At 32.2% G+C, this 23807-nt stretch overlaps 5 protein-coding genes across 10 annotated transcripts; all 5 read right to left on the reverse strand.

The window, feature by feature from the left end:
* Positions 87–6824, reverse strand: LOC109335835. 3 transcript variants are annotated; one of them, XM_019572047.1, is made up of 6 exons: positions 6807–6824; positions 2650–2836; positions 2459–2536; positions 1637–1875; positions 1506–1553; positions 87–451 (listed from the first exon to the last, which is right to left on the reverse strand). In XM_019572047.1, the coding sequence occupies exons 1-6, from the start codon at positions 6807–6809 to the stop codon at positions 239–241; spliced, it is 768 nt and encodes a 255-aa protein (XP_019427592.1). In that variant the 5' UTR covers positions 6810–6824; the 3' UTR covers positions 87–238. The 3 variants fall into 3 exon arrangements, with proteins under 3 accessions (XP_019427592.1, XP_019427593.1, XP_019427590.1); XM_019572048.1 differs by lacking the exon at positions 6807–6824 and adding an exon at positions 2926–2943; XM_019572045.1 differs by lacking the exon at positions 6807–6824 and having other exon boundaries at positions 2650–2911.
* Positions 3966–6647, reverse strand: LOC109335836 (probable magnesium transporter NIPA8). Of its 2 annotated transcripts, none has more exons than XM_019572050.1 (6): positions 6507–6647; positions 6253–6372; positions 5273–5363; positions 5114–5180; positions 4682–4775; positions 3966–4447 (listed from the first exon to the last, which is right to left on the reverse strand). In XM_019572050.1, exons 1-6 carry the CDS (start codon positions 6582–6584, stop codon positions 4223–4225), a joined length of 675 nt encoding a protein of 224 aa, XP_019427595.1. In that variant the 5' UTR covers positions 6585–6647; the 3' UTR covers positions 3966–4222. The 2 variants fall into 2 exon arrangements, with proteins under 2 accessions (XP_019427595.1, XP_019427594.1); XM_019572049.1 differs by having other exon boundaries at positions 5114–5186.
* On the reverse strand, positions 7848–13377 carry LOC109335837 (probable magnesium transporter NIPA8). Of its 3 annotated transcripts, none has more exons than XM_019572052.1 (14): positions 13159–13377; positions 12324–12596; positions 11793–11877; positions 11634–11695; positions 11363–11448; positions 11186–11259; positions 10783–10885; positions 10571–10699; positions 10389–10488; positions 10135–10254; positions 9155–9245; positions 8996–9068; positions 8564–8657; positions 7848–8329 (listed from the first exon to the last, which is right to left on the reverse strand). In XM_019572052.1, exons 2-14 carry the CDS (start codon positions 12414–12416, stop codon positions 8105–8107), a joined length of 1335 nt encoding a protein of 444 aa, XP_019427597.1. In that variant the 5' UTR covers positions 12417–12596; positions 13159–13377; the 3' UTR covers positions 7848–8104. The 3 variants fall into 3 exon arrangements, with proteins under 3 accessions (XP_019427597.1, XP_019427598.1, XP_019427596.1); XM_019572053.1 differs by having other exon boundaries at positions 8996–9062; positions 13126–13377; XM_019572051.1 differs by having other exon boundaries at positions 13126–13377.
* LOC109335838 (lipid transfer-like protein VAS) lies at positions 15625–16737 on the reverse strand. The gene is made up of 2 exons (XM_019572054.1): positions 16403–16737; positions 15625–15745 (listed from the first exon to the last, which is right to left on the reverse strand). Exons 1-2 carry the CDS (start codon positions 16722–16724, stop codon positions 15636–15638), a joined length of 432 nt encoding a protein of 143 aa, XP_019427599.1. The 5' UTR covers positions 16725–16737; the 3' UTR covers positions 15625–15635.
* LOC109335839 (potassium transporter 4-like) lies at positions 17619–23234 on the reverse strand. Its single transcript, XM_019572056.1, has 9 exons — positions 23082–23234; positions 20950–21190; positions 20602–20847; positions 20401–20451; positions 20034–20294; positions 19853–19905; positions 19319–19433; positions 18821–19075; positions 17619–18698 (listed from the first exon to the last, which is right to left on the reverse strand). The coding sequence occupies exons 1-9, from the start codon at positions 23112–23114 to the stop codon at positions 17659–17661; spliced, it is 2295 nt and encodes a 764-aa protein (XP_019427601.1). The 5' UTR covers positions 23115–23234; the 3' UTR covers positions 17619–17658.

Genomic DNA, 23807 nt, shown 5'->3' on the forward strand with positions numbered 1-23807 from the left:
TGAGTGTATTATCCTTATCATTCTTATATTATGTGGATACGAATTGATAAGCAGTACAAACTTGATGTAAACACATTCAATATTAATCGACATTACATTAAAATTTATTAAAATAAAAAACTATCATACAGAATCTGAAGATCACTTTTTGAAGCTCTAAATGAACAACCCTTTGGAAGAAACAATAGCTAAAATGACAAGAACTTGAGACTTCAACATAGGAGGACTTGTAATAATTTCAAAATAGCAAGTTACCTGGCTCGTTTTTTTCACTAAGATGCTTCAAAAGTCTATTTCTTACAAAAGAAAATCCTTCCCAAGATGGTAAATGTGGTAAAGTCCACCAAGTACCAAGAATTCCAACCAAAGTGAACTTTTGACCTCTTACTTCAATATCAGCAACACAAAGAAACTTATAATCTTGAACTTCAACTTTGTTGGCATATAATGACTGCATATAAAAGGATCAACACTTGTTAAAGGAAATTATCACCCAGCCAAAGTGTTCCAAGACATTGAGATGAGTGAAAATCAAAATACATAAACTATGCACATGACAGATTATAAATCAAATATTATATTTGTTCTACCAAGGAGCAGAACCTATATGTCAATGTACACAATATTACTTCGGAAATTTTGATATTCCTTTTCTATATCACTTAAACTCTATAGTGAGGAAATACTTGACAGAAATCATAACAGTCAATACATAAATATGGATAGCAAATTGTCATATTGCCAAACAATGTAGTCACCACCAAAGAGCTAAATATTAAACTAAAAGACTGCAGGGATAATAATATACTGAAGTGGTTGATCTAGAGCAAAAAACAGACACAGTAATAACAATACATCATATCAGTGAGTCAATTTGTGGACCATATCACGTGATGCAGCCGCAATAACGCAGTTGTGGGGACTGCCACAACCGCAATTGCGGTGTGACACTGAATCGCAATGATGTGGCTGCATCTGGGTACACTGCAACCGCATCGAACCACAGTTGGGTCGCATCAGGCCACATCGAGCCGCATCAGTTTGCATTGGATCACATCGAATTCAAAACTATTTTTTAATTACAAAATAATGCACACCACAACAGTTGCAATCTGCATCGCAATGACCACAATTGCAGTAACCATAACGATCATTGCAACCGCGACATGAACCACAATTTAAAACACTGCATCATAGCAATATTGGTCATGCAAGGTTATAGTTAGGTGGTGCTAACTTATGAGTTCCCCCAATTTGACTTCATAAGGCTGCAGACCAGTCCCAACCTCAACCCCAGTCTGCAGTATCTTAAAAAATGTATGATTAAGTAACACATGAACAGCAAAGGAAATTCAACCATTCTATCAGTTTATTATAAACTTATGTTAGTCTTATTACATAGCCGCGTAATATACAACAACAATTAGGTGGAGTCGGTCACATGGGTCGAACGACGCCAATCATGTTCAATGATAAGGTATTGAAAGATACGGATGACCACTAACCTTTGCATTAAGAAATTGAGTTTCCTGGCGCATACATTGTTTGCACAGCTGCAATACAAGGAATAGCAATCAACATATTAAGGTATACAGCATTGTTTATAGTTAGTGAAATTATTAACGCGGTATCTGACCTTATCAACAAAAACATAAACAGAGAAAGGATTAGGGTTTGTGGTGAGGAGGAACAGAGTAATTTTAAGGAATAACATAGGAATTGGATCACCCAAGTTTGTGAAGATTGTAAGAAAGAAAAGAAGAGGGAGCCAGACTTTGGTAGACAATTTCCACAAGTTCAGAACAATCTCTCCTTCTTCTTCTTCCGAAATGTCGTGTGAGTCATTATAAGAATGATCCACCATAGCATCCCCAGCTACTCTTGATGGAAATAAGTAAGATACTGAAGTTATTATTCAAATAAAAGGGGAGTTTCTAAGAAAATAACAACAAATAAGGGTCTGATCGCGAATTATGTTCTTGAGAGGAAAGAAGGAAAGGCTTCAGAGTAATCTCATAAAGTGTATTTCATAGCTCTTAAATTTTCAATTTCCCTCCGTTCTCCTCTAAAACACAACTCACAAGCAGAAGCTAAGGGTACGTTTGCGAGTTGAGTTTAGAGGAGAAAAAAGAAAAAATGGAAGGCTTCTGAGAAACCTTTCATTTCTCTTTTTCTCCTCTAAAAGTCAACTTACAAACAGACTCTTAGGGTTAGCTGAGGAGTTGGATTTTGGAGCAGAAGGAAGAGAAATGGAAGACTTGGAAACCATGAAATATACTTGTAAGATGGGTCTCAAATCATTTATTTCCCTTCTTTCCCGTCCAAAATCCAATCCCCAAACTAACCCTTAGCGAGTTGATTCTGGGTGTGGGAAGGAAGGGAAAGCTTGATAGTCATTCCATTTCCCTCCCCACCAAAACTCAACTCGCAAACGGCGGATAAGAGATATGCAACTAACCATCCATGGAATGAGCTATAACCGATGTGGATGCAACTGACAAACCTAAAATGCTTCCAACACTCAAGTAACTAGTGCCTGTAAAATACACCAACAATAACAATAACAATAATAACAACAACAACAACAACAAATCAATTAAAAAAATGAGAAAATTAAGGAATGGAAAGTAGTAATAATAAAAAGAATACCATAAAATCGGTAATTAGAAGTAAGATTGAAGAAGAAGGGGCGTGGTGAAAGTGAATATAGTTTTATAGGAATAGGAAGAAGAAGGGTTAAGGTGTTATTAACAGTGTGGTTGAAACGAGAGAAAGTAGTTAATCTATATAATATATTAGGATCACTCTTCTTCAATATCATCAACTTCTTCAACATCTTCATTATTATCATCAAATCTTTTTGCACTTTTCTAAACCCTAAACACCATCTTCCTTCTCAATCAAAAAACTGCACACATACCACACCATAATTATTTTCAATTTCATCATACATTAAAAACGTATTCATCATTTCATTTTTTTTGTCGTAAAGAGGAAAAAATATATATACACTATCAATTATCATTAATTATTCACAAAATTAAAAAACCAATAATATAAATAAATAGTAGATTATGTATTGTTTATGTTTTATTTTTTACTAAAAATACATAATATCACTAATGCATAATTAACTTGTCTTATTTTCCACCCATTTTTTATTTATTGGTATTGATATTCAATTTCATATCTTATTTGAGTATATATCATTATATAATTTTATAAGATTGCTATTGGATTATATATGATTTTTTTTGTATAAAATAAAAAATATTAAGAGCAAAATAGGAAATTAGAAGTATATTATGCAAATAATTATATTCGTATTTTGGTTTTATAAATAGTATAAATATATATATATATATATATATATAATCATTACAATTTACCGTTCAAATATTACAATTTGCAAAAAATAAATGTATTGAAATAGTAATAATAATTAAAATATTTCAAACACACTCAAAAAGTATTCAGCTATTAAAATAATAATTACTAAAATATTTTTAATGTTAAGTTTTTCTTATACAACTCATATAACACTTATATATTTAGTTAATATTGATCCACAAGGTCTTCATATCAATAACAAGAACTAATAACTTTTTTAAATTTGAGTTGATTCCTAAACAATGGAATAAAAATTTCATCCATTAATATTAGATTAATTTATATATTTTTCTTAAGTTTGAGCTTATTTCTTAACAATTAAATCAAAACTCTAAACACTCCCAATGAGCGTTGGTTCAAGTAGTACATGTTTATTTCCTCTTAAACAAGGTCTCAGATTCGAATCTTGTGGATAAAAAAATGTCCGTCCGCTGGGAGAGTTAGCCCCACGTACCTGTGGATATTCCCAACTTGGATAGGATTGCCTCCAGTGTGAGGAGACATGTTGGAAACCAAAAAAAGTCTAAGACACTCTTCTCTACCTTTATGTTCTGAAACAAATATATAAGTTTTATGTAAATATAAAAACACCAAAGGCCAGAGTAGTTCCATGACAAAATCTGTCTCTAATCTTTACAAATATACAAGCACAAATTTACAATATGTATATACAATATACACCTATTTTTTGTGTCCTCTTCCTTTGCTCAACATACCAAATAATTGAATAATGGTTTTTTATCTCAATTGATTCAATCATTAAAGGGAAAACATAAGATAAAACTCAAAAAAATTCAGGTACTGGAACATCCTATAGGGCTACCTACTACTATCAAGGGCTTGGAAGGACAAGTGGACTAGTTTCAAGCAATTTTCCACCATCTTCATCCACAGGGATCTTACTCCAACCCGAAGAATTTCTCATGGTCAAAATCCGTGCTCGGTCGAGCCCGGAACCTCTAAATCCATTCATTCTTGATGACATCATTGGCATCACAAGGACTGAGGATGCATTAATGGTGTCTTCCCCGAATCCAAGATGTAATGCACAAGAAGTCTGCAAGGGGAAAAAAATAGAGGATCGGATTGTTACTTATCAAATCTTATGGCCATCCAAGTCCAACATTACAACTACAACCAAGTCTTTATCCCACCAGGTAAGATCGGCTATATGGATCGAACGATACCATAATGCTCTATCGTAAATCATGTTCATTGGCAAAGCATTGACAAAGCTTCTATTATATGATCTATCCAAGTCCAACCGTAACGTTAATGTAACTAGTAATACCTTTGCCTTCACCAATATATCTGTAATCTTTATCAGCATTCCTTTCACAAATGATCTCGCGTCTATGTTTTGTATGTCTTCAGAAGACGCTAACCTGTAATAAAGATAAATGGTAATAGCATTGGTTAGTCATCGAAACAACGAGCATATGTGTAACGAAAATGGAGAAACAAAGCTAAGGAAAAGAAAAACAGAACAGGAAATATACAGTCATGCACAATTCTGTCAATGAATTTCGATGGATCCTTTTCTGGTTTGGAAGATCAAAGTTAAAAAGAATATAATAGAAGCTTAACAGTTTTTTTATATTAGATATGATGAGGTTGAAACTAATCGACAGCATAAATGTATAATGTCTTATAGATATGCAAATGTCGGGACTAATAATACTTGTTCTCGGTTTTCATGTCATACGGCGAGCTACAAATTTACCTGTTCACTTCTTTTGAAATGGTAGGAGACACCAAAGAATCTGAAGCACTTTCCTTAGTATCAGCACCTGCAACTTTTCAGTGCAAGTCACATATTATCCTCTGCATCCCTTGGATTAAGTAAAAACCGTAAAACATAATAATTACAAATTCATAATACCTTTCGATTCATCAGGTGCCAGCAAAGAAATGCCAATGAACACACACATCATTCCAATTATGAACATTGTAGTCCTTAATGCGTCAAATACCTGCTTTCAGGAAGATAAGTTTGTATGACACCTAAATTCATTATCGAAACACATTCGTCGTTCAGCAAAGTAATAATACTTCAGAAACTTCAGAGAATAGTATTGATAACAGCATCAAAAATTCCGAAAGTTTTGCAGACTAGTAGTCAAGTTTATGTTCTTCACAATTTTTACCCCTATTAAACTAATAAATAAAAGTAAAAAACATTCATGGTAAAATAACCAGTCCTAAGAAATGCAACCAATTTCAACTGTACCATGACTGAGAAAACTTACAATATTCAATTCAAACTTGCCTTTAAGAAGGCCATGACTTTTAACTAATAGAGTTTTTATGCAAGGACAGAAAAAGCCTCTTTAAGGCTGAAACAATAAGTTTATGTCACCTTTGCATCAGTATAGAAAACCTCGAGAGTTTTCTATTATTGTTCTTCTTTAACTAATTTCAAATACATCAAAGAATCGTCTTTTGCAGCACTCGACCTGCACTTAGTTTTTTGGTTCTCAATAATCAACGAGTCTACATTTCTCAAATCTGTTTTCGTAGACCTTTTAGGTGAGTTATCAATTCATTTTTGGGTTCTATGGTTGAATACCTCACATGTTTGCATCATGCTCCACCATGCAATGCAACCATATTGCATAATTTGCCACTATTAAATACTATGTTCTACACAAGTCAGAAAATGTACAAAGAAGTAAGATATGTAACAATCCATGTTACATAATCTAATATAAGCATGATTTTGTATGTTGAACCCTGTCCCTATGATGTTTTCATATGAATATATTTTCTAAAAGATATAATGAAGTGAGTCCATGCCATCAACTAGTAAGTTGAAATTTCATTACGTATCGTCATTGTCAATAATGTGATTGGGGAAAGTACCTGATATTCTTGAAAATATATAAATCCTGTGCAGATTGAGAAGAGGGTCCATGCTATTTGAAACATGGGAACAATAAGAATTGCATCAAACAAGGACAACCCTTCGTTCAATCTGGTCATCTGCACACATATGAATAGATTGGATTAACATTCACATTAATCATAAATTAATTCAAAGAAGTTTTTCGGATAAAAACATCTGCGGACATTGATAAAGCTTTAGCCAAAACCTCCACCCCGAAAATAAGTCTTACCCAAAATCCAGCTGTACTAAGAAATAAAAGAAGCATGCAGTATGTGAACCAGCTGTGCAACTGATAGCCATTGGACATGGCGAGCCGTAGGAGGTTAGAACTGCCAAAAAGTTGTCATTAGGCGTAAAGTATATGGCTATTGTGTTAAAAAGCAAAAAGAATATATTTAGCCGAGATCACTCTTCTTCAATATCATCAACTTCTTCAACATCTTCATTATTATCATCAAATCTTTTTGCACTTTTCTAAACCCTAAACACCATCTTCCTTCTCAATCAAAAAACTGCACACATACCACACCATAATTATTTTCAATTTCATCATACATTAAAAACGTATTCATCATTTCATTTTTTTTTGTCGTAAAGAGGAAAAAATATATATACACTATCAATTATCATTAATTATTCACAAAATTAAAAAACCAATAATATAAATAAATAGTAGATTATGTATTGTTTATGTTTTATTTTTTACTAAAAATACATAATATCACTAATGCATAATTAACTTGTCTTATTTTCCACCCATTTTTTATTTATTGGTATTGATATTCAATTTCATATCTTATTTGAGTATATATCATTATATAATTTTATAAGATTGCTATTGGATTATATATGATTTTTTTTGTATAAAATAAAAAATATTAAGAGCAAAATAGGAAATTAGAAGTATATTATGCAAATAATTATATTCGTATTTTGGTTTTATAAATAGTATAAATATATATATATATATATATATATAATCATTACAATTTACCGTTCAAATATTACAATTTGCAAAAAATAAATGTATTGAAATAGTAATAATAATTAAAATATTTCAAACACACTCAAAAAGTATTCAGCTATTAAAATAATAATTACTAAAATATTTTTAATGTTAAGTTTTTCTTATACAACTCATATAACACTTATATATTTAGTTAATATTGATCCACAAGGTCTTCATATCAATAACAAGAACTAATAACTTTTTTAAATTTGAGTTGATTCCTAAACAATGGAATAAAAATTTCATCCATTAATATTAGATTAATTTATATATTTTTCTTAAGTTTGAGCTTATTTCTTAACAATTAAATCAAAACTCTAAACACTCCCAATGAGCGTTGGTTCAAGTAGTACATGTTTATTTCCTCTTAAACAAGGTCTCAGATTCGAATCTTGTGGATAAAAAAATGTCCGTCCGCTGGGAGAGTTAGCCCCACGTACCTGTGGATATTCCCAACTTGGATAGGATTGCCTCCAGTGTGAGGAGACATGTTGGAAACCAAAAAAAGTCTAAGACACTCTTCTCTACCTTTATGTTCTGAAACAAATATATAAGTTTTATGTAAATATAAAAACACCAAAGGCCAGAGTAGTTCCATGACAAAATCTGTCTCTAATCTTTACAAATATACAAGCACAAATTTACAATATGTATATACAATATACACCTATTTTTTGTGTCCTCTTCCTTTGCTCAACATACCAAATAATTGAATAATGGTTTTTTATCTCAATTGATTCAATCATTAAAGGGAAAACATAAGATAAAACTCAAAAAAATTCAGGTACTGGAACATCCTATAGGGCTACCTACTACTATCAAGGGCTTGGAAGGACAAGTGGACTAGTTTCAAGCAATTTTCCACCATCTTCATCCACAGGGATCTTACTCCAACCCGAAGAATTTCTCATGGTCAAAATCCGTGCTCGGTCGAGCCCGGAACCTCTAAATCCATTCATTCTTGATGACATCATTGGCATCACAAGGACTGAGGATGCATTAATGGTGTCTTCCCCGAATCCAAGATGTAATGCACAAGAAGTCTGCAAGGGGAAAAAAATAGAGGATCGGATTGTTACTTATCAAATCTTATGGCCATCCAAGTCCAACATTACAACTACAACCAAGTCTTTATCCCACCAGGTAAGATCGGCTATATGGATCGAACGATACCATAATGCTCTATCGTAAATCATGTTCATTGGCAAAGCATTGACAAAGCTTCTATTATATGATCTATCCAAGTCCAACCGTAACGTTAATGTAACTAGTAATACCTTTGCCTTCACCAATATATCTGTAATCTTTATCAGCATTCCTTTCACAAATGATCTCGCGTCTATGTTTTGTATGTCTTCAGAAGACGCTAACCTGTAATAAAGATAAATGGTAATAGCATTGGTTAGTCATCGAAACAACGAGCATATGTGTAACGAAAATGGAGAAACAAAGCTAAGGAAAAGAAAAACAGAACAGGAAATATACAGTCATGCACAATTCTGTCAATGAATTTCGATGGATCCTTTTCTGGTTTGGAAGATCAAAGTTAAAAAGAATATAATAGAAGCTTAACAGTTTTTTTATATTAGATATGATGAGGTTGAAACTAATCGACAGCATAAATGTATAATGTCTTATAGATATGCAAATGTCGGGACTAATAATACTTGTTCTCGGTTTTCATGTCATACGGCGAGCTACAAATTTACCTGTTCACTTCTTTTGAAATGGTAGGAGACACCAAAGAATCTGAAGCACTTTCCTTAGTATCAGCACCTGCAACTTTTCAGTGCAAGTCACATATTATCCTCTGCATCCCTTGGATTAAGTAAAAACCGTAAAACATAATAATTACAAATTCATAATACCTTTCGATTCATCAGGTGCCAGCAAAGAAATGCCAATGAACACACACATCATTCCAATTATGAACATTGTAGTCCTTAATGCGTCAAATACCTGCTTTCAGGAAGATAAGTTTGTATGACACCTAAATTCATTATCGAAACACATTCGTCGTTCAGCAAAGTAATAATACTTCAGAAACTTCAGAGAATAGTATTGATAACAGCATCAAAAATTCCGAAAGTTTTGCAGACTAGTAGTCAAGTTTATGTTCTTCACAATTTTTACCCCTATTAAACTAATAAATAAAAGTAAAAAACATTCATGGTAAAATAACCAGTCCTAAGAAATGCAACCAATTTCAACTGTACCATGACTGAGAAAACTTACAATATTCAATTCAAACTTGCCTTTAAGAAGGCCATGACTTTTAACTAATAGAGTTTTTATGCAAGGACAGAAAAAGCCTCTTTAAGGCTGAAACAATAAGTTTATGTCACCTTTGCATCAGTATAGAAAACCTCGAGAGTTTTCTATTATTGTTCTTCTTTAACTAATTTCAAATACATCAAAGAATCGTCTTTTGCAGCACTCGACCTGCACTTAGTTTTTTGGTTCTCAATAATCAACGAGTCTACATTTCTCAAATCTGTTTTCGTAGACCTTTTAGGTGAGTTATCAATTCATTTTTGGGTTCTATGGTTGAATACCTCACATGTTTGCATCATGCTCCACCATGCAATGCAACCATATTGCATAATTTGCCACTATTAAATACTATGTTCTACACAAGTCAGAAAATGTACAAAGAAGTAAGATATGTAACAATCCATGTTACATAATCTAATATAAGCATGATTTTGTATGTTGAACCCTGTCCCTATGATGTTTTCATATGAATATATTTTCTAAAAGATATAATGAAGTGAGTCCATGCCATCAACTAGTAAGTTGAAATTTCATTACGTATCGTCATTGTCAATAATGTGATTGGGGAAAGTACCTGATATTCTTGAAAATATATAAATCCTGTGCAGATTGAGAAGAGGGTCCATGCTATTTGAAACATGGGAACAATAAGAATTGCATCAAACAAGGACAACCCTTCGTTCAATCTGGTCATCTGCACACATATGAATAGATTGGATTAACATTCACATTAATCATAAATTAATTCAAAGAAGTTTTTCGGATAAAAACATCTGCGGACATTGATAAAGCTTTAGCCAAAACCTCCACCCCGAAAATAAGTCTTACCCAAAATCCAGCTGTACTAAGAAATAAAAGAAGCATGCAGTATGTGAACCAGCTGTGCAACTGATAGCCATTGGACATGGCGAGCCGTAGGAGGTTAGAACTGCCAAAAAGTTGTCATTAGGCGTAAAGTATATGGCTATTGTGTTAAAAAGCAAAAAGAATATATTTAGCCGATGACTCACAGAGATTTGGCAAACAACACTGAGCATGAACCTACAGCACCTGAAACTACAGCATACGAAAAGGGTAGTAGCATGTTCCAATAGGATTTGAGGTCATGTCCGGATACTGCGAGTAGAAGTTCTCCTCTCCTGCATATTCCGCATGTTAATCATAAAGAAGAAAACTTGTTTTGATTAAGCTCACAAATAACTTACTAAATACAACTCTTTACTTGTAAATGGTGTGATGCAAGGCAACAATAAAGATCAATGCGAGAAGGTACAGAAGGAACGCAGAATTGGTATATTTCTCTGCCAACTGTTCTGGTGTATAAACTGAAATGCAAGAAGTTAACCACAAATTAATCTGCAGTCTGCACCACTGAGTGAACATAGAGAACGTAATTAGTTCAAATGAAGTTCCTCGAAAAGAGTAATAGATGCTCCTTCCTATCCGGCACATATGAAAGCTTAGTATATCTAGGTCACCAGTTTGCTGAATTTAAGGTAGAGTCAACTATTCAATTCAGAAAATATTTGATAATGTCTAAAGCACTATCTATCCGACTAATTAATGCTATTTTCCCCGGATCGAATTAAAATAGAGATTTAACTGCACTAAGTAAAACAGCATACCAGGTGATTGATGATTGCCAAAGGCGACTAAAAAAGTGTTTCCGAGAACAATAAAAGCTGTAGCAACCAATACCCTGACAAAAAGCCGAAGATTAGGCCAGAAGAATTCACATCATCAGAATAATATTGGGGGAAAAACAAAAGGGAAACGGTAATCTCAATTCAGATCTGTCATACTTGACTGCCACCATTTTGTGCAAGACAAAGTAAGCAAAGGCAATGTTTGATACAAACTGAACGGATCCCAGGGCTGCAAGAAGTGACTGCAAAGCACACAGGAAAATAGGTAATCAGAAAGAAAACAAAACGATTCCATCATATCACGTAATATTTTTATTTATTTCACTATTTTATACCAACCGAGCAAAAATATGAAAGTAGTGCAGGCTATAATAACATTACTTTATATGTTGGACTAAAAATACCAATAATATTATTGAAAACATACCTGAGCTGCATACCCAAAGGAAATGAAATTAAGGCAATTTCCAAGAAAGAAAAATACAATACCTGCATATAAAAAATCACGCAAGCACTGCAAAAAATTAGGAATCAGCAACTTAAGTGAAATATAAGAAATCAATATATAAATGTAACTAGACCATACCAACTCTCCAAGTCTGGAAGCATACAATAGGCTTCGGAGGGATCTTTCCATTTAACCCATCGATTCCAAGTAAATGTCTTTCTCTCTGCAAAAGAATAGCATGACTTCTTTATATTTCGCATATAATTTGATATTGCAACTTTCAAGAAATTGTAATAGGATATTCGATTATTCAAATAAGCCATGTGCCATGAGCGTAAACAATTCTGAAACATAGAATTGGTTGGAGTTGAAATATAAGTTTTAGTGCTTCACTTTAATATTATCAGTCATAAATGTTAAAGATCCTATTAGTCCCTAATCCAACAAATCATGCTGAATGTGTCCTTACTATATCATTGCAACCCAAATCAATGGTGTGGCTTAAATAAATACGAGGTTAAAATGACATATTAACCAAGTAAATTTTTTAAGAATTAACATGTCAATTGAAATCTGAAAACGAATACATTAACAAAACGAAATTTTGTACCTCACTGCAAAAATAAATAAATAAATAAACATACATAGAAAAAATGATGTGTGCCATACCTCATTATGACCTAGTTTGAGAAGATTGGTTCCAAAGTTTATGGTGATGCTACCAAAAAGGTTGATTAAAGCTCCAACAATCCACTCCCCCATGTATATACGATTTTTCACCGTGGAGGATGCTCTACGTGCAGCACGAATTTGAGGACTGTATCTAACAGATGTTAGTTCTCAAATTCTGCACACAAGGAAATACATGGGCTGAAGGGGATATAGGCTTTTCTTTTATGCACCAAGCAGGCAAGTATACCAACAACAGTACTCTTGTTTCACCTGCAAACATAAATCGAATGAATAAACCATAATTCGAAACTTCAACAATGCTATTAAGTCCTAATAATTGTCAAATAAAATTTGTTTATGGAGACAGATCTATTTGTCGAATTAGCCGAGCTAATAAATCGGGGTAATTTTTTAAGGTAACTCAATAAACAAAAGGCAGCAGGAAGTAGCTAATTCCATATAGAAACACAAACCTAATTGATTCAACCATAAAAAGTGAGATTAAGTGTGCAACAATACAATGATTGATCTTTCAACATTTGAAGACACAAAACTAAAATTCAAACAACAAAACATAAACAAAAAAAGAGGTAGTTCCTAATCCAACATTCTTCTCTGAAAAACCTAGATCTGCAGTGTTTACAATAAAAATGACACCCCTAAAACCGATCCAAATCAATGTATGCAATTAAAGATAAAAATTCATTGCAAAAACACAAATAAATACATTATAAAAAAAATGATAACTCAAAATAAGCCAAAAAATGCATGTTAATCATGTATGGTACGAAAAAGCTACCTTGATTACGTGATAAACAATCAATTTGAATACCCTCTTGTCTTGTGATTGAAATTGAAGCAGAAAAATCGAAACTTTGAAAATGGGTAGTTGGATTGAACAAGATCAAAGGAAGATATTAAAAAATGGGATACACTTGTATTATGAAAAGTAAAATATAAAAAAATAAGAATATGACTTTTCTCTTTCTTGGTCCAAAATGAACGAAAGCAACAATGTTGATAGGTTCGAGAAGGAACTGAAATTGAAATGTTAACAAATGCGAATTTGCGAGGAAGAGAGAATGAAACAGACAAAAGAAATGAGGTTAGAACATAAATATATATTTTGAGTTTAAAATTTATTAACTTTAAAGAACAATTATTGATTTATATTAATTTATTTAAGAGTCAATAATGGTTAATAAATTAATAGTGATAATGTAAAACTTTATATTGTAGTATATAGTATATACATATGAAATCCATATTTTGTTGGTACATTTACAAATTACAATATAAATAGGAGAAAAGATGTATGCATGATGTATGAGTTTTATATGTTGTCTTTGTGTTATCTATCGTTTATTTTTAATCATTATTGACTTTTCATCTTCAAAAAGTAATATAAATGGATGATGTGTTAAGTGAGTATAAATCTTTACATCGGCAATACGTACATATTACAATTTTTTTGTACTACCAAGGTATCCCATAACTTTTTTAGGTAATAAGAAACTAATCTCTTTCGGGGTTTGTGGCTGCCCTCCTAACAACAATCACTCCTACAAATCAAACACTCGACTTTGAGATCTAATGTGGTCTTACCTCACTAGACCAATAAATATATTATTGCAACTCATCCAACTAAATTTTTGTTATTAATGGATTAGAAATGTAATTAAAATGATGTAATAATTTTTTTAATGACATGATGGATGATATTATTGCTCTCTCTTAATTTTGAAAGATTATAATCATTATATGGTGATTATGGTAGTTAAAGTGATATCTCTATGTATGACAAATATATATACTCTTCTCATAAATTAACTTCATAATGAGAAAGTTGCCTTGATAACTTTAAGTGTGTCGACTTTATATAGAAACTAACGCATGTTCATGTTACTTTCATGTGATAAAATGATTTAAAATTAATTGGTTACCTTTTTTATATATATATATATATATATATTCTATCATATCTCTTTTATAAACTAATTTAATTAATTTCACATATATTAAAAATATTAATTAATTAATTAATCTGGTTTAATAAAAACATGCAAACAATTATAATCATTGTTTAATAATTGATATATGGGAAAGTATTTTAATTAAAAATAGTATTGGAAATTATAAATATAACTAATTTTTTTTATATTTAAAACCAAAAAAATATGGATGTTTTTTATTTAGTTTTAAATTTATTATAGAGAATTCACTTAAACATGTGACCCAAAACATGTATATGATTTTACCAACTTTTAGAACATAATTTTCATAAATAAAATGTATTCTTTTTAATGTATTAGAGTTTAAAAATAAAAAAGGTTTTAAAAACAACCCATTGTCATATAAAATCAATATGTTCTTTCTTTCTCCCCCTTTTTTTGACATCAATAAAAAAGATATATAGAGAATGAAGAAAAGATATATATGATAAGTTGAAAAATTCATTCATTAGTAGAAGTAAAAAATACAAAGTACATTTGGTTAAGGACATCATTGACTAGTATAATGTTTTGACATTAACAAAGAAAAAAGAACATAATGACCTAAGAAACTAAGACTTGAGGAGCAGTGTTAATATGGTCAACTTTAGTGGCATTTTCATTTTGATTTATTGGGGGTGAGGACTCATGATTTTAATTCTAGTACCACTTTTGATTAGGTCCATAACATCCATTCCAATTCTCAGCATTAGGTTGTATATTGAGAAAACTTCTCCCCATATCTTACATGATCCTATAATTGTTGTCTAGGTCATAAAATAAAGTTTTGTGATCCTGTAATTCCTGACTAGGTCATAAAATAAAGTTTTGTGATCCCGTAATTCCTGACTAGGTTATATCTTGTTACTGTTATTATTTCCTTAGTTAAAATTTCATCTTAAACTACACGAGCTTATGTTTAGTTAAAAATCCATGTATAAAAACCATAATGCCAAATAATATTTTTATTTGGGTCCTATGCATTATTTTACAATATATTATAACTCATAATGAAAAAGAAGTTTTCTAACATCATTTTTATTTTTATTTGGGTTTCACAACTTACCTCATTCTGAACCAAATATCTACATTTTTTTGTTTTATCTCCTTATTCTTATTTCTCTCTCCTCATTCTTATTTAAGAACAGAATTCATAAAATAATAATGTCAGTGAAAATACGGTCAGAATAACAATCATTATGGTTGCTCTAAGTATAACAATAAATAAACATGTATATTAATAAATTACATACATGGTTTACCCTAATGTATATAAGAAGAGTGAGAAAACAATATAATCTGGTGCATTAGCTAGTAATTAATCTCTACTGATTATGTATGTGCAATAAATTGATAAAGCCAAAATCATTATAAGATCCTGAGACACGTGCATCAACTTGGTTGCTGAGTTCACTGAACCATGGGAATCTGAAATATATAAGACACAGAGAACATTTCAAGAAAATTATGTGTGGAATATTCTGGCAAGTTATGATTTATAGCAACACTCACAATTAAACACTATAAACTATAAAGTGGGTGCATGCATTATTTATAGAATATTATAAACAACACTTGTGATTGATGAAACTATAAGAAATGTTCTCAAAATTTACAAATTTTATTTCACACAACAATGCTATAAAATACGAACTAGTCATATTATTTTTATAAGTAAATGTTAGTATTTGTAGTAAGTGAAATTCAAACCCTCAACCTTTTTATCATTTTATTCCTTAAACTCTGATAAAATATGATTAAATTCATTAGTCATATTATTGACTTCAGTAACACGTTAGAATTGTTTAATTGGAAAACCTGATAATGATTTTACATCTAAAGTGAGTATCAATGAATTAGATTTGATTAGACTCTTAGGGTTTATTAGTGAGTTGAGTTTTGAAGGAAAATAAAGATAAATGAAAGACTTCATAGCCATGAAATACACTTATGAGATAACTTTAAAGTTTTTATTTTCCCTCTAAAATCCAACTCGCAAATAGACCCTACAAGTTTTATACATAACTTTCACCATATAACAATACCAATAAAACACAATAATATACAAGTAAGAAGGAAACATACTTGTGATGCAAGATAATGGATTAACATGCATGCCACATTTGCTAGGCAATTTCTGAGCCTCATTGATATTAATACCAGCATTCTCACCTTGTTTTGCACCTTTGTTGCTTACAAAACTACATAGACATTCTGGTAATGATTCAATCACTAATTTCAGTGGGTCACAGCAACTATTAGGTGGGTCTATGGTGCCATTGAGGTAGTTTAAACAAGGTGCTAGCTGGTTTAGGCAAGAACTATCTTCACCAAATCCTTTATTGGAGATCAAAGTTACAAGCATAATAAATGTAATATAGCAAAGTGCCATAGACTTGGTTTTCATCTTGGTTACTTATTATAATGGTTAAGTTCTATTTGCCAATATGCATATGTTATAGATTATATAGCATATGTTGGAGAAATAAGTAGAATTGGTAGAGTTGGTGATCCAATTTATGGCTATATAGTTGACTATTTAGTTGATGTTGTTTATTTAGTTTAGTGTTTTATTGATTTCCTACAAGTATCCTTGTATTAGAGGTAATTTTGTCTGAGTCGGGAACATCCATAGGTATGTGAGACTAACTCTCCCAGCAGATATTTTTTTATCCACAAGACTTAAACTCGAGACTTTGCTTAAAGAAAATCAAGCATATACCACTTGAATCATCTGAATGGATATTTAGTGAAGTCTTTGATATTGGAATATGCCACGTTATGGGGTGACTATTAGATAGGTGAAACTATAACAATTAGGTCAACACCCCTTGGCATATTTTCTCTTTTCAGAAAAAACAAATTGTTAAATCTATTTTATTATTATTTTGAGTTAATATTGTGTTGTAAATTTAATTTACATGATTAAAACATGTGCAAAATAAATTAGTTGGTTAGTTAGGAGTTAGGAGAAGTTAAGTATGTTGTATTTTCTATATAATAAGTTGGTTAATTTCTTTGTAATCAATCGATTCAATTGATTTCTAATATCGAATCAAAGCGAAAGTAATTATATCTTCTATGATATGTTGTTTATCCATCAAGCTTTCAATATCCAACTTCATGGTGTGCAAGATTCCACGATTATAACATAAATCAACATCATCAATCTCTATCTTACAATTTCTTCATTTCTTGGATCATCTATTTTATTGATAATAGTTTATGATAATTTTATTCTTCTGCTAAAGTTCTATGAATTGCTGTTCTAAACCAACCAAAGTTAGATAATATTAATAATCCTATAGTACTAGAAGCATGTTGGAAAATGTCCTTAAGAACTATACATAATATATCATTCCAACTTCAATTAGACATATATGAGGAACATTAAATGTCTCAGCTGCACCTCTACAATTCTTTCTTAGAAATGAATAACCATAATCAATCACAAGCCTTTTCAAGACTGATGAAGATGTCATTGCCATCACATATGAGTTCTCTAATATGTATGCAACACCAGCTTCCTTTGCTTCCATCAAATCCGAAAGTTCTTCGCTAACTTCCGGATCGATAGAAGGGTTGCTATTAGGCAACTGAAATCTCACTAAGCGCCTTAGAAGCTGTGGACTTTCGACAGAATCGAGACTTTGTAGCTCTAAAGATTGGATGCTAGGAAATGAGTTGTCCACACAAAAATCTTCAACTTCGGACACTACAAAGCTTGAACTTGATTGTGATGTTTTTGCCGAAAATTCGAGTTGCTCTGTTGCTTCCATCAATATAAACTTTGCTATACACTGAATAAGCTGATTCTCAAACTCTCCACTATTCCTTTGGGTGTCTTTATAACCATATCTAACAGTGCACCTATACATGCGATACGATTTGGGGCAATCTCTCTCAATAAGGAAACGTTCTTCGGATATCACGTATGGAACAGGAACTGATTTTATACACACAAAAACTAAAACTTGGTGAAATGCTGGGAAGTTCGTCACGAAGTGTGAAAATATTGCAGGTACTCCTGTTGCTAGTTCTGAGTAGACGAAGCCTATTCCCGGAACACGGACAACACCTAGGCAAGGACCTAGGCCTAGCAGCCATTTTAACGAGGCTTTGTTGTCCATATCAAAGCTATGTTTCTTTTTAGTGCCATAGTGCCATACATACATAACGACCATGAAGAAGCATGATAGGACGAGTGGAACCCATCCCCCTTGAGGCACCTTCATGATCACTGCTGATAGGTACATACCCTCAATTGCCCAGAAGAATAAAAGAAACGTCATCGCAAGCATCACATTTTTTCTCCAGACAAAGATTATGACGAGGGTCATCAAAAATGTCGTCACAAACATAACCATTGTACAAGCCAGTCCTGATAAACAAAGATTCAAGAGAAGGAAAAAAATGACTTCAATCAGATAAACAGAACAAATACGCGAATTCTGATGATACGCATTATTGGAAGTTAGAAACTATGTCACAAGAGAAAATTACCATAAGCGTTTCCGATTAAAGTTGTATCTTTAAACCCAATGGTTATAGCAATAGTCAGGACCATAAGGGTCCAGTTTATTTCTGGGATGTAAATTTGCCCGGATATATGTTTCGAGGTATGCACGACTTTGACATGTGGAAAGCAGCCAAGTGCATGACACTGCTTGATGATGGAAAATGTGGCAGTTATAACTGCTTGACTCCCGACAATTGCTGCAAGGGTGGCGATGACGAAGACAGGCCAAAATACGGGTTCTGCAGAACAACCAAAGAAATATAGGCTCATAACAATTTGCATTGGAGAAATGTTTTCTATACAACATTTGATTAATGTGAGTGTGGATCAATATTGATGCATTGTGTGTTTCAAGGTAAAGTAAAGAAACATATATAAATGTGAGTCATTGTTGTCCAAATTTGTTGTACTAATAGCAAGCGTGGGCGTTATTAACATTATCGATAAGTTCAGCTCAGAATTTGTCTCTGAAATGAACTAACCTGGTATTGAATCATAAAAACTGCTATCGATGGAGTCTAGATTTTTCGACAAGAAAGCAGCTTGGCCCATGTACTGCATTACCAAGCAAGGGTATATAACAAATGCAAATGCAAGCTGCAAAAAGAAGAAGAATGTTAAGAGATTAAATTTCTCACATGCTTAGAATCCAAATTATGATAATTACTAGTGCATTAGGATATACAATAAGATAGAGACTTCCAAATCATTTAGGATTTGAAAGAGATAACAGGCTTATAAATGACACGGTATCCCCGACTTTTCAAGAAATTAATGTTGGCATCCGTGGTTTCAAATTGTCATTCTAGTTGTGGTTGTGGATATGCCGTGTTTACCACAACAGCAAACAATTGCAAGAAAATGCGGGTGCGATGTGATGCTATTTCATAGAGTACCAAAATCGTACCGTTGCAGCCGCAATTAGAGTTGCAGACCACAATTTAAAATGATATCATAGCATCTATAACTAGACAACAACCTGAAGCACAAAAAAATGGTGCATGTTACATGCTCACCCTTATAGACATTGCAGTGAAATGACCGAGATCTGCGAACATAGCCTCGGTCCCTGGTATGACACAATGATAAATATTCATCATAAGAATAAAACAGTATAAAATAACATCAATCAAGTAAAGCAATTTCTGATACATAACAAATACAAATAACATGTATGTAGTTCCAGCGATAACATACCAGTGGTACAAAGGATAATCCCTCCGAGCGACATCCAACCTTGTGTATGAGTATCGTTGAAAAATTTCAAGATATAATAAGGCGATAGCGCACGAACTATTTTCGGATTCCAATATATCGTATTATACAACCCGACAATAAAAAGGGATATAAGCCAGATAGTAAGTATTGGTGCAAACAAAAATGCAACATTGTGAGTGCCATAATGTTGTAGAGCAAACAAACCAACCAATATGACACATGCTAGCAAGGCTAGTTCTCCTGCAAAAGAACATGAAATTTCCAACAGTTAAGTGTTCCAGTGTCCACCGAGACGAAAAGAACTAATTAGAATCAAACTTTCTCTGAAAAATGAGAATCGACATACCTCTAGTGAAATTTTTGTCTATAACAAGTAGTCCTGATACTGATGACAGAACTGCAGGTAAAACATCAAGAAGCAGGTTACATCGTATCAATCCTCGGCCAAGAAGCTAATCCTCATGGGTAAACAACCACATTTCAAAGTAAAGGCATAGCATAAATTTTTGAAGCAAAAGCCTACCACCCCAACTAATTGGCTTCTTACCCGAAATCGCTGGAGTGAGTACACCATCGCCTATGACCATGCAAGTACCGAGCAATACGATAATGAGCAGGGCGGTTCGAAACATCTTATGTTTTTCCAAAAACACCTTCAATGGCGAAGCTGCATCGGTTTGTGACGAGTGGCCATATTTGTAAGCTGAAATCTCCTTATCAGATTCTTGTTGATTCGGAAGTAAGTTAAACTTCGCATGCCTGCAAAGGAGAGTGTAAAGAGCAAAGGTTCCACCTGCCAATGGCTCTAAATAATCAGAACACACACTTCTAGAATCGGAAATTCGATGCCATCGAAATGCAAAATTATATATTTCGAAGATTAATCTTGGAATACCTTCACCATTATCATCAGCACTCAAAAGGATGAAAACATATTTAAGCAAAGGTATCATTGTAAGTGTCCAGAAAATCATTGAGAATGCACCAAATATGGTATCCTCATTATGAAACTTTTTGGACTTTCCCTTAAATGTGCTTGAATATACATACAAAGGTGATGTACTGAGATCTCCATAAACTACACCAAAACTTTGATATGCTAGCAACAGGGTTCTAGAAAGGTTCACCCATGATAGCTGAAAATCATAAAAACTAAGTCATCAATTATCAAACTTTCATAATTCAATTGCATATTTAGAAAAGGGAAATAGGTTCAAAGTTCCTAATGGAAAGAAATAACATATTCTTATGGAAAATGATAGTTACTTATACTTTATATACTTTTACAAACCCCTCACATTTTAAATGATCCAATCAGGATTAGTTCATCGTTAAAAGAATTACACTATGATACTAAGTAAGACGGTGAGCTTGGCCCAACGGTAAGGTTGTTGCTGCTTAGTGACTATGAGGCCACAGGTTTAAATCCTAAAAACAGCCTCTTCACTTACGAAGGTAAAGCTGCCTACATATACCCAACCTAGACCCCTCTGAAAGGAAACCTGATGCACTCGCTCACTGTAATACTAACTACATGAGATGTCAAGTGAAGGAATTAGCCATCAAAAGATATCCTTACCCTACGGTGAGAGAATATACTTAGTTATACAAAAATACTATGAATCAAGAGAGTGACCCATTGAGTCTAACATTCTTTTTAAATAAAATTATTTTTATTTTTTATTCTCTTTCTTTGGGCTTGGACGTATAGTTGACCATGTTAGCACACATCGCAAGGTTGGAGATTGTGGAGAGTGGGGGAGAGAATTGGTCATGGTGGAGGAGAATCCAGGTTGGACTCCTCTTGACTGTAGAATGATCTATGACACTAAGAATTGGCACATGTTGTGAAATTGTGGAAATTTCGAGAACTGACACTGATAATTAGATTGTGGAAAAAGAATTGGTAAGAGTAGTCATATTTTGAGTATTTCGAGTATATCGAGAATTGACAGTGATAGTCACATTGTGCGTGTATTCGAGATCGATTCTTACAGTGTACTAAGAAATTGAATAATAGAGAACTGAGCTATTTTAGCACAGAGATGATGTGGTTGATAGTCTGCTTGTATATTTTGGGTAGTACCATAAAAAAACATCTTAAAGAAAACGACCCAGTAAGTATTAAGGAAGAAAATAAAATTGATACTATCGTTTATCATAGTAATTATCAATTTTTATTTTATATGTAGTAAACCATGATCTTAGTTTTGATTTTTGCAACATAATAATTTACAAATTCTATATATATATATATATATATTAAGTAATATCTCATAAATATATTTAGTTTGATTTTTGGATTTGCATTTATATATTATTATGTTATGAGAATTTTTATACATTTCTACACAAATATTTTAATGTATTGCATTCTACATTTTTAAGAATATATCTATTATCAATTATATTTATCTATATCCATATCAATACTTCATAGCAAATAATATCTTCCTTTAAAAGTTTTTTTCTAATTTTCTACGGCATCATAAACAAAGCACGTAATTGGCACCATGCAAGAAACAGTTTCTTACGTTAAATGCATGAAACTAAAAACTCAGGTTAAGCAAAACAAACGTAAAAAATAAGATAAATCATTAAACACACATGATGAAAAGCATGAACCTTAGAAGCTTTTGTCTATGTTCCTCTCTCTCATGAATTGTGTATATACATGCTTCAAACTCATTCATAAATGAATCCAAACCCGAATTTCTCACACATATCAATGTTTTCTTCCATGTTTTATTTATCTTTTGCCATATCTAAATGTATTACATTCTACATTTTTAAGAATCGATGTATCTATTATTAGATACATTTACTCATACCCATATTGGCACTTCATAGCAAGTAGCATCTTCTCTTAATAATTTTTTATGGCATCACAAACAAAGCACGTAATTGACACCATGCAAGAAACACAGTTTCTTAAGTTAAATGCATGAAACTATAAAATTTAGATTGAGCAAAACAAACATAAAAAATAAGACAAACCATTAAACACGCATGAGGAAAAGCACGAACCTTGGATGTTGCAGCACCAGATTCTAGGTCCATGAGGGAAGCTTTTGTCTATGTCTCTCTCATGAATTGTGTATACAAATGTTTCAAACTCGTTGTTTTCTCACATATCCGAAGTTCTCTCACATATCATTGTTTTCTTCCATGTTTCATTTATCTTTTGCCATATGTCAAATCCTAAGTCTTTTTTATTCGAATAATTGAAATAGTGAAAATGATAATAAGATTATTTCTATGTTAGTATATGTCCTTTTGAATTTCATGTTTGTTTATATATCTTAGTTAATGAAACCTTGTTATTTATCACTCCAACTATTGTAACTTTGATAGCGATGTTTTATGTTGTTACAATTTCTTTTCTTATATCCATCTTATCTTGGACCAAATATTAGATGCATTTTTGTAATAATCTTTTTAATGTACAATATAAATATATTAAATTAAAAAGTAAATATTTCTTGTATTCTTGTAATAATCTTTTTAATACCAAATATTACATGTCATATTTCTAATATTCTTTTTAAACGGTTAAATGTAATATTTGGTGTTTTAATTTTTTAGTTCTCTATTTTCGTTATTAGACAAGATTTATGATGGCATAATAGTGTTATTTCATTGATATAAACAACTCCAGCTAGGGTAATAAATCTTTGATTGTTGTTAATAGTATGTATTAGTTTGAGTTTTCTTTCTCATGCATTAGTCTAATCAAAACCATGAAAACCTATT

The sequence above is a fragment of the Lupinus angustifolius genome, chromosome LG20 (assembly GCF_001865875.1).
Source record: "Lupinus angustifolius cultivar Tanjil chromosome LG20, LupAngTanjil_v1.0, whole genome shotgun sequence".
Classification (NCBI taxonomy): Eukaryota; Viridiplantae; Streptophyta; class Magnoliopsida; order Fabales; family Fabaceae; genus Lupinus; species Lupinus angustifolius.